The sequence below is a fragment of the Cyphomyrmex costatus genome, unplaced genomic scaffold (assembly GCF_001594065.2).
Source record: "Cyphomyrmex costatus isolate MS0001 unplaced genomic scaffold, Ccosl1.0 scaffold410, whole genome shotgun sequence".
Taxonomy (NCBI): Eukaryota; Metazoa; Arthropoda; class Insecta; order Hymenoptera; family Formicidae; genus Cyphomyrmex; species Cyphomyrmex costatus.
Genome location: NW_017278319.1, coordinates 128210 through 139655, shown reverse-complemented (window position 1 = coordinate 139655; position 11446 = coordinate 128210). Strand labels below are relative to the sequence as shown.

Sequence of the window (11446 nt, the reverse complement as noted above, 5' to 3'; positions counted from 1 at the left end):
GTCATATCGGTGACGTCAACTTTTGGTATTACAAATGACATCAAAATAACGTTCCATTTATGTCACTTGACGGCATTGTCATCAAAATCACTTCATAATCACGTCATTATCACGTGAGCTTGCTAGTTGGGGTAAAGATATACTCTAAATTTTTTATTTCGCCGATTAGTTGTTATCTTTGTGCTGCATGCATTATAAGCAAAGTACCCGTTGTTAATTGAATTGTGTTAGAATAAACGATTTTCAAAATGAGTGCTGCCTACGCATCTTGTTTCGAAGCAGGCTTTATCTCTTTACTGACAACCTGAATGCTGAGAAAATGTTAAAAATATATCAGAAAGCTTTGATACCGTCCGCCCAACGCTGGTTTATCAGTAAAGATAAAGATTGGTTACTCCAGGAGGATAATGACCCCAAACACCGAAGCCGGCTCTGCATGTCCTGGAAAGAGGAAAATAACATCAAGACACTCCACTGACCTTCAAAATCACCCGTTGCGAATCCCATTGAAAATATATGGTCACTCATCAAGAGGAAGCTTCGATGGAAGACCGACTTCAACTTCGAAGCGCTTAAAAAACGAAATTCGACGAATCTGGAGGTCTTTCCAACGTGAATAAGCGATTTCTTTAGTGGAAAGTATGCCTCGGAGGTGTCAGTCTGTTATAGACACAGCTGATGACTAGACTCCTCATTGATATAATTGCATTTTGACCATAATCCTACTAAATACAATCAATATAAATTTAAGTCTAATAAGCCATTTATCTTTGAGATAGGCCTGCCACACTGTTACTAGACGGACTGTATATGTGAAGGAAGAACGTATAAAAATGAAAAGTTCAAGCCATGTTCAAATAAGAATACTCAAAAATTTAAACCTTTTTATCTAATAATAATATATTACCATGAAAAGTAACTGATATATTATTAATTAAAGGTGTCAGTACAAAGTGAATATACATAAAGTGTATGTAACTTTCGTCCGATTTTCGAATCGCCTTCGTCTTCCGCTGTCCCACTCACCTCACCTCACCGCGCGCGGTCTAAATGTCGCTCGAGCGTCATGAGGTGAGGGGGATAACGGAAGGCGGAGGCAATTCGAAAATCACCCGAAAGTTACATACATTTTATGTATTTTGAAGGGTTGGACAAATCATATTATTCGGCCGGCTTGAAAAAGTTCGAGAATCGTTAGATCAAGTGTATCGAGCTGAAAAGAGACTATGTAGAGAAATAAAAAGAATCGATAAAAAAAAATGTGTTTTACTATGTTTTTCTAAAAACTTATTGACTTTTCCTCGTATTATATATATAGTTAATAAAATATTTGCATATCAAGTTCATAAATCAAGTTACCTTTGACAGTGAGAGTGGCCGATGTTTCGACGGAACCATGGATATTAAATGCACGACAAGTGTATTTGGCAGAGTCTTCAGCGAATGTTTCTTCTATTTTTAAAATACAAACGCCGTTTGCATAAGTTGCTAAATAGTCTGAATTATTTAAAATCGATATTCCATCTTTGTACCATACTATTTTTGGTATCGGCTGACCAATTAGATGACATTCAAAACTGAATTCTTTGCCTTCTTGAACCGTCGCATTATTCAAAGGAACTGTGAATTCTGGAGCTACTGAAACAACTTCGTTTATTTGTGTTTTTTTAGCATGTTCGAGCAATTCGTGGCATATCTCTTTGGATACAAGCTTCCCTGATGGACTAATTTCCGTTTGAATAACTGGAATATCTTTCTCGATTTCCATCTGTAATAATCATAAGTAAAATATTACAGTTTTTTATAATGTATCAATAATATACATATATCCCTTTAAAACAATGTTGTTGAAGTTTGGAGCACTCCAGGAGCGAAAATTCAACGCAAGCTTACATTGAACAAACAGAAATAATAGAGTACGATCCAGCTAACCCTGGAATCGACGCTCGACTAGCTGACCTAAGACTACCGGCTGTCACGTACCCTCCGCCGCGTAAGCACGTGCCAGCGGTTGGGTGCGTGATACAGCGATCCGTTAAGCAGCAGCAGAAGAAAATGGAGTGGTTGATGGCCACTCCACCGCCGCCGCTAGCACATAAGCGGCCGCAAGAAGAGCCGGCGCCAGAACCACGGCTCGTGTGGTCCGTGGGCCAGCTTCCACCGCCGCCGCTAGTACTAGTAAGAGTGGAGAAAGGCCATACAATAGATTTAACATCGATATAAGATAACCAAAAGAGTATCAATTAATTATTAATTTGTTTTAATTCGTGATAATACCGCGGTAGTTTATTATAGAGTTGCGTTTCAAGACCGACGATCGTTCGGCGCGCAGTTTGGAGGGACTACAATATATATTAGTATATAAATTCATGCGAAGTTATATATATACATAAGCAATTAAAGATCAGAGCTAGACTGTTTCCAAGCTAGGCTCCGTATTCGTATTAGATAAGTTAATTTAAATTTATATGTTCTCATTGATTATGTAGATATAAGTTTCTATGCTGAAATAACATGCTGATGTTATTATTATGTATACTTGAAGTTTAAGGAGCAACCAATCCGCTCCTATTTTTTTTAATTTTCTCAGATATTATGCTCGCACTTTCTGATTTTCATTGAAATGCTTGAACATACTATAAAAATTTTCGGTCACATGTATATACAAGTAATTGTCAATTGCATGTCTGTTTATTCAATGGATGCGTTCAGCGGACTCAATAGTTGAGTAAGCGCTCGCTATTATTGGTGTATTCTTCCAGATCTAAAATTCTGATTAAATGATCTAAAAGAATACACCAATAAAAGCGAGCGCTCACTCCAACCGTTGAGTCCGCTGAACGCACCCAATGTAAGCTTGCATTGAATTTTCTCTCCTAGACCGCTCCAAACTTCAATCATATTTTAAAACATACCTTTTGAAGAATATGAATTTCTTTCGTTGTCACAGTGGAAGCTTTATGAATTGTTTTTTCAACTATGGTCTCATCAGTTTGGGCGGAGATAGAGTGAGAGATAGAAGGAACAATTTTTTGTGTTTGTTCCTCTTTTAATTTTTTTGCCTCTATTTCAGTTTTATCTAAAGTCTCAGCGGCAAACTGTTCCGGAAGTTTCTTCGAGTCCTCTGCTTCTATCTTCGCAGCTTCCACCGCGACCATTTCTATTTTAACAGCTTGTAGCTTTTTGTCAGCTTTTAACGTTTCGATTTGTAGTTTCTCTCGAAGATCTTCGGCATTCTGTAAATTTTGACTCAAAGTACGCAACTCGGAAGAACTAACCGCGAAGGAATCTAGCATTTGCCGATTCTCTACTATTATTTCATTAAATTGCGGAAGTCTGTCTGTACCTAAAACATTATGTTGTGAACATATCATTTTTCATATTTATTTTATTTGATATATACTTTTTCTTCTTAAAATCATGTCATTTTTACCGAAAATTATTGTTGATAATTGTCTCAGTTTCTCAATTCTCTTTTCCTGTTGATCTTCACCTGGTTTTATGTAAACATCAATTTCTCGTAGTAAATCAATAGCTTCTTCAGGCACTCTTACGGTTGTTGCTTTACGTGCAGTAATTACCAAAAGTTTATTACCCTCCCTGATCCACTGTTTAGCTTCTTCTAAGAGCACGAAATAGTCAGTGCTTAAATGCATTCTTTTTTTGGTGTCTCTAACATGTTTCTTCAGATGATCCCATCTGTTGTGTAGAGATAAAATTTCATCTGTCACTTGTGATGTTAATGGAACAATTGTCTCTTCTGTTTTTTTTACAAAAGTTTCAATTTGTCTGTCTAAAATCTAATAACAAATATAGAAATTAATATTCCTATTAATATAATATTAAACCTTCTTATAATCTTCTCATTGCAAAATTAACGTAATATTATTTACCGTTATTGTTTGCTCAAACTGTTCAAAAGTAGTTAATGTTGTTTTCAATACTGATAAATTGTCACCAATTCTTCCATCCATCTCTTTTAGCTGTTCGTTTAATTCACGTAGATCGGAATTAATTTTTTCGATATCCTTTCTAAAAATACACAGATGCAAATGTTCTTCAAGACGATTTGACGTTTCAGTTTGGAATAATTCGAACTTGATGTGCACAGAATCTATCATACGGTTTAATTTCTCAATATCTTGTATTGCTAATTCTAGCGGCTCCTGTAGTCTAATATTGCCAATTATTTTTTCAGATTTTGTACGTATTTGTAGTAAAGATTCCGTAATAAACGATTTTAATATGTTAAATTTATTTAAAGAATCATCTACGTCAATCAACTTTGTAGAATTTGAGGCACATTCACTTTCTTGTTTTGCTTCCTCAATTTTACGTTCAATCTTAAAAATAACGAATGGAGAATAGTTTATATATTCCAAGACATACATATAAATTAAAAGGTGTTGTATTATATCATATTTAAAATCTATCTTACCTTCTCAAGATTTCTAAAGATAAGAATTAAAGATTCTAATAATATTTCGTAATCTTTAATGATAGTATTCACTTTTTCACGCATTTGCACAAGTTTTCCTAAAATCTGCTCGGTTGCTTTAATTTCATCTAATTTAATTAAATGTTTTAATTAAATATGACTCCTTAAATGTAACATATAATATAAATATGCAAAAAGGAAGACGATAGGAGTCAGCGTGGGAAACAATGGGCAATATTAATAAAAAAAAATGATGTATGTATATGCATTTTAATTATAATGACATGAATGTTATGTTGCAATTTGTTACGGTGATGGTTTAATGGCTCTAATCGTTTTGTGAGATAACTTCTTCAATGATTTGTTTTGATTTCATTTTTGAAGTACGTTGCAAAAATTGTTCTTTACATTACAACGAAAAACCTGTGCGGTAAGTTACCCGAACGTGTCTCCAGATGGCGGATCGGAGGATGTACGGGAGGGAGGGGCCCGATCTTCCAGGTATAAAACCCTGTTTTATATCTAGGCCGGGGACCCGCTGGATAGTGGCAGTAATAATTGGTCTTCCAGGTGTAAAACTCTGTATGGGACCGGGAAAGCTGTCGCCGTGGACCAACTCTAAAATCAAGCTGGAAGTTATCGTGGCGAGGGCTGCATGGTACTGGGGGTGCAGTGTTGGTAACAATGCATCTGAGGAACCGGGCGAAACACCAGAGTATCTAGCTTCACTCACGCACGCAAAGCTCTGCGTGGACGGACCTTACACTTTCTTAGCTACTCATGGGATCAAAATGGATCAGTTCGAAAAACTTAAAATCAATGACGCAACCGAGATCCCAAACGGGCATTTTGTGGAGGCGAAGAGATTGTGACGCAAGGACGGGCCTGTATGGGCTTAGGAAGTGAGGCGATCGCTGCAGCGGATAATGCGACTTCCGTTTCGGAGTGGACCTGTACGAATTCAGGAAGTAATGGGACGGTATGGGCAACAACTCTGGGGAGGGGGGTGTCTCATAAGAGGAACCGCAGCGAAAAAGGAGGGTCAAGAGGGACAGAGGGGAGGCTCTCGAAAGGCAGGTACGTGTCTCTCGGGCTTCCATGACGCTGGAAGAGAGGGGAAAGGGGATCACTGGTAAAAAGAGCCGAGTGGGCTCTGACCCCTCCTTCAGTTAACCCTTTCCGGCACACATTTTTCTGATGAACCATTTTTCATGAAACTGGGTACTTGGGGATTTTTGAGGTCGCTGATTACGAATCTGAATTTTAGAAATTCAAAATGGCGGATTCAAGATAGCCGTCCAAAATGTAAAAAGTTACTTGATCCAGATGAAACTGGGTACTCGGGGGTTTTTGAGGTCGCTGATTACGAATCTGCCATCAGAAATTCAAAATTCTGTATCCAAGATGGCGGATTCAAGATGGCGACCAACGACTTTTTTCATTTTTAGTCCTAAACCCAAATCTAACTAAAATTGTATGGTCATATCACGATCAACCAACCACTTTATACGTATTTCCAAGTAGTTCGAGCGCGAAAGTAGCGAGTCTTCTGACGGTGAAAAGTTTTATACATGAAACGAGTTCACGAACTGTTCTTTGTGCACAATAGTGGAAACAAAGTTTTATTGACTCAGGATTAGAAATGAAGGAAATTGTTAGGAAATTATTCGTCGCCATCTTTGATTCAAATTTTTTAAATTTTGATTGCAGATTCGTGATCAAAATCCCCCCCAAAACACCCGTAAACGCCGTTTTATTCACTCAGGATTAGAAATGAAGAAAATTGTAGGTCGCCGTCTTAAATCCGCCATCTTGGATTCAAAATTTTGAAATTCTTATGGCAGATTCGTGATCAGCGACACCGAAAACCCTTATATACTAATTTTCGCTACCCTATCATCCTTCTTTCTCTTTGACACACATTCTTTGTAAAATAATTATGAAATTCCGAGCTTTATTTATTTATATAAATAAACAACAAACACATTAAAGCCAAGGAAATCACATCTCTAAAATATATAAAAGTCAATGGAAAAAAAACTGCCTTCATATAACGTGATTTGAGCTCCTAATTAAAAAAAAAAACTCGATCGAAAAAGGTGTTCCCTACAGGGAACACTGCCGCAAAGGGTTAAAAAAACAATTAAAAATCCTAGGGCTCAAACGACTGGGACCTTTGCAAGATAATTGATCGTTGACGAGGGCGGTTGTTCCGGAGAGACACTCGGAGAGGAGAATAACTCTGGAACAGCTGACCCTTTTTCAGAGGCGATACTGGCAGAGATGGAGGGGATCCAAGAAGGTCTTCTGCCTAGATTCGTGGGACCGGCTACCCTCAGAAACGGAGCAATCATTATTAGAAGTGAGGACGCGGTATCTCTCGGGTGGCTGGAAAGCCTCATAAGCCAGGGGAGCATCGCGTCCTATGAGGGCGCCAAGCTCAGAATGGTGAGCCTGGAGGATATTCAAAGGCGGTACAGAACTGTGGTCTGGATTCCGAGATCTGCGGCTGCTGTCCTGGCGCAGCTGGAGAGGCAGAATCCGGGCGTCGACGCTCTAAGCTGGAGCGTGTTTGTTGAAAACATAGGTAACAATTCCTTTCTTGATGGAGAGAATTTCGTTTTCGGCATTTTGAAGTCCAGTCTTCTCAAATTGAGGGAGCGGGGCTTCAAGATGTGCCATGAGATCGAGAAAATCACCGTTAAGATGGCACGGTTCCATAGTGAGGAATCGGGGGAGGGGAAGAACTTTGATCTAAAGACTAGTCCAACTAGATGAGCTGGTCAGTAATCGAAGTTACCCAAATTAACTTGCACCACAGGAAAAGAACCTCGACGGTTCTAGCTAGGCGCAAATCTATGATGCACGCAGCCATTTCCCTGATACAAGAGCCACGAATCGTTCATGGATTTGTCAGCGGCGTAGCAGCATGTTGAAAACTCTTCAAGGGACTCACTGAAAAAAAACTCAGAGCATGCGTTACGGTCAAGGATCTAGAAGCGTACCTTCTACTCGAGTTATGTTCTAGAGATCTGGTAGTGGCAGAGGTAAAGGCAACTGGCAGCTCTGGGGGCACCAAAAAGCTGGTTTGCTCAGACTAGCTGGAGTTTCTCTTTCCGTATGGAGAAGAGGTGCCACCACCGGAGATGATTAAGCTGGCAAATTTTTGCTAAAAAGAAGGGCTGCCCCTAGTAGTGAAGTGCGATGTTAATGCGCATCAAATCGTTTGGGGTAGTACCGACACGAATGAACAGGGAGGGGAGTTACTGGAATCTAGTGACGAGCAAATTGCTCGGCTAAGACATTCACAAACAACAGAGGAACACCCTGGTGGAATCCACGGCTGCAGACTCTGAAGGCCAAGGCTCACCGGGCATGAAATACAGTAAGGAATACGGGTCGGATCTCTGAATGGGACATTTACAGGAATACATAGGAGTACAGAGACTATGTGGTTGAAGCAAAGGAGAAGAGTTGGCCGGACTTCTGCGAGTCGGTGGAAGAAATTTTTTCAACCGCTAAGGTTTTCAGATTTCTGTCCAAAAATCTAGATGTCACACTAGAAGCTGTTCAAGCACTAGAAGCTGTTTACCGAATGGCACTATGGTATCCGGAAGCAATGTGTGGTTTACCTCCTGGAGACTAATTTTCCTGGTTTTTAGAAGGGTGTGAACAGGTATTTCGGAAACCAACGTAGGCTCCTTCAGAGCACGTGCCGGTGACTGGAGGCTAGCATCTGAAATAATAAGACCAGGTAGGGTCGGATGGGCGATTGGATCCTTTAAACAGTTCATATCGGCGGGATCAAACCTTGTTTTCCCGGACCTTTTTCAGGAAGGGTTAGACCAAGTAATTTTGTCCATTATAAAGGTGCTGAATGCTTGTCGGGCTCTCGGGTACACGTCTCTGGCGTGGAGAAAGACGAGAATGGTCTTCATTCCCAAAGGGGGAAAAACGAGCCATACCTCTGCTAAGGTAGATCAGTCCAACCTCGTTCCTCTTTAAAACGTTGGAAAGGCCAGTCGATGTCTACATCAGGAATCATGTGCTAGCTCGAGAACCATATTGTACTGTAATCAGCATGCATACTGGGTTGGTCACTCGAGTATATCGGCTCTTCACTCGGTGGTGTTCATCACTGAGCGGCAACCCCAGCAAGGTGGTCCTTAGTAGACACCTACTTGGACATCAAGGGAGCCATTAACACTTCACACTGGGTAGTGTGTGCTGAAGCAGCGAGATGGGGCGTAAAATTGATTGAGTGAATCCGGGGAATGCTAGGTTGCCAGGTAATCATCTCACTTGTTACAATGAGTATCGAAGGAGAGAGTTTTCCCCCAAGGAGAAGTTCTTTCACTGCTCCCGTAGTGCCTAGTGGCAGACAGGCTACTTATAAGGCTCAATGACAAGGGCTTCTTGTCAATCAGATACACTGATGACTTAGTCATCCTGATTGGAGGTCCTTCCCTTGGTATACTCCTCGAGTTCACACAAGGGGCTCTAGAAGTGATTGAGGAATGGTTTAGAGAAACGATCCTATCGGTAATTCTAGAAAAGACAATTCTCGTAATTTTCACCCGCAAATACAAGGTGGGCTCCATATAGAGGCCCATCTTGGAAGGAGTCAGACTGATTCCCGAAATGTCAGTCAAATATTTGGGAGTCATCCTGGATAAAAGGCTGAACTGGAAGCTGTACCTGGAAGCGGTGTGCCAAAAAGCCTGTCCATATTTCTGGATGTTTGGAAGGACTTTTGAGCAAACCAGAGGCCGGACAGGGTGTTCTGGCTATACTCGGCAGTGCTCCGGTCAAGATTACTCTACGTTACGGTGATCTGGTAGTCTAGGACACAACTGTTTAAGGCTCGAACATCGCTGGAACGTGTCAAAGCTTTCATTTTAATAGGTGCTCTGGGGGTAATGAAGACAATGCCAGTGGCAATGGAACTGCTATTTGTCATTAAACCACTCCATCTCACAATAGTGGCAGCAGCTGCTGTTATTGCTTACAGGTTGAAGTTCGATGATAAATGGACGATTGGTGTGGATAACACTCGACTACCACTACTACTACTATTATTATCATTATTATTATAACACAGTGAACACAAATTTTTTCATTGTAATAATCATTATTATTACAACAAAAAAGATTTTTACACGGATACACACAATCAGTCTTGCAACTGTATTCGACAACGTTTTTAAAAGATTGAAAATTTTCTTGTGGGTCACAGCGATATGTATATCTATACAAGTAAATATGCTGATTATTGCAATTTTTATTGTAGTATTTTGTGAGGATTTAATAACGAAACCGGAATGTACGTTTGTTATTTCTTGCGACTTAATATTTATTTTATTGCAATTAAAAAATATATTTCATTTATTAGAATTTTTTACTAACATATTGTGTATTGTTTTCCACACTGACTCCTTTTTGTATATTTTGATTTAAATTTTGAAGGGTTTCTTTATCTTTATAAATAACATAAATATATTTTAGTTACCTCTTTCGACAAATACTTGAATACTTTCGATTTTGGTATCTAATTCATGAAGAGCGTTGTTTAATTTAGATGAAATCCGAATTCGTGCATCTTGCAAATTATCCAAAATATCAGTTATTCTAGAAGATGGTGTTGTTATCACTGGATATAGTGTCATCTCAAATTTTGTTATCCACGCTAATGTCTACAACAGAATAAATCGATAGTAATAAAAATTAGCAAAAAGGTTAAAAATAACACTATTTTATACAAATATTTTTCTATCGAATTTTCTTTTTATATTGTCTTATTTTAAATAAATAAGAAATAAAAATAAATTCTACGTTTATAAATAAACTAAATCTAAAATAAATAGGTATAGTAAAAAAATACAAAATTTGATAATATAAATTAGAAATCACACCTCTTTACTTTCTTCTACTTTCTGTTCATATTCCATCCGTCTTTGTCTTATTACTTCGACAGTAATCTGCCATTTTTTCCACCATTCTGTTATAATCAATTGCCGATTAGCAAACTTTTCTAAAAGAGTTTGAACACACAGACAAGTTTGCGATACGTCGAGATAAAAGTCATCAATCTATCATGAAAGAATATCGATACAATTTTTGAAAGAATGTGGATACATCTTTCTTACACACACAATAATAACGTTAAATTTTCTTATTAAAATTAAAAAATTAAAAATATTTTATGAATTGCTTACGTTGTTTGTTTCATTGAGCAATGTCTTTGCATGATTGTCAAGTTTATTGTAAAGAAACTCAAAAGATTTCCATCTTTCTTTTAATTCATTAAATGTAGCCTCATCTATTACATTTTCATTTTTCAATTTGTTGTCAATAAAATCTATTTCATAAGTCAGTTCTTCCACAATTTCATAGAACTGTATATAAATGGTACTCAATTCAATCCTTTTTACTATAGCAATTTTTATTTTTGTCAATTCGTCTTCAAGATTTTTTATTTTTAATTGTAATTCGTATTTCTGTATTTCGTCAGGGTGTTCTGTGATTGGAAGAATTTCCAAATGATCTACCTCCTCACTTTTATTTTCTAATTCGACTAAAAATTGACAATGAATTTGACGAAAATCATATGCCATTGCCAAATCGCTGCCCATATTTTGATGTTTTTGAAGAAAGATTTTAGCAATATTAGTTAGCCAAGCTTGTAATATATTATGTTTATCTAAAAATATAGCAAGTATTCTTGAAATCTCTAAATTTTCTTCTTTATGAGCTGTATACCTTTCCATCAAAGAAAATTTGCAATTTTCCAATTTTTCTACAGTACTTCTTACACCCTAGAAACATGATACATGCACAAACATATATATAGGTATATAAAATATAAATAGGAATAAAATAGGTATATATATATTTGATGTTAGTTGTATATTACTCAGCCGCTATATTTTAATATATCTATAAATACAACGACAGTAACAAACATTACATCAATAATACAATAAAAAGTTAATGAACAGATAATTCATA

General features: G+C 37.8%; 1 protein-coding gene across 1 annotated transcript in view; it reads right to left on the bottom strand.

Moving 5' to 3' along the window:
• Nucleotides 1–663: 663 nt before the first annotated feature.
• Nucleotides 664–11446, bottom strand: part of LOC108777140 (uncharacterized) — a 45855-nt gene continuing 35072 nt past the window's right edge. Inside the window, 9 exon segments of the mRNA XM_018543950.1 lie at nucleotides 664–722; nucleotides 1360–1768; nucleotides 2916–3346; nucleotides 3434–3800; nucleotides 3894–4343; nucleotides 4439–4566; nucleotides 9948–10131; nucleotides 10351–10527; nucleotides 10654–11253. Coding sequence (XP_018399452.1) covers nucleotides 664–722; nucleotides 1360–1768; nucleotides 2916–3346; nucleotides 3434–3800; nucleotides 3894–4343; nucleotides 4439–4566; nucleotides 9948–10131; nucleotides 10351–10527; nucleotides 10654–11253 — 2805 coding nt within the window.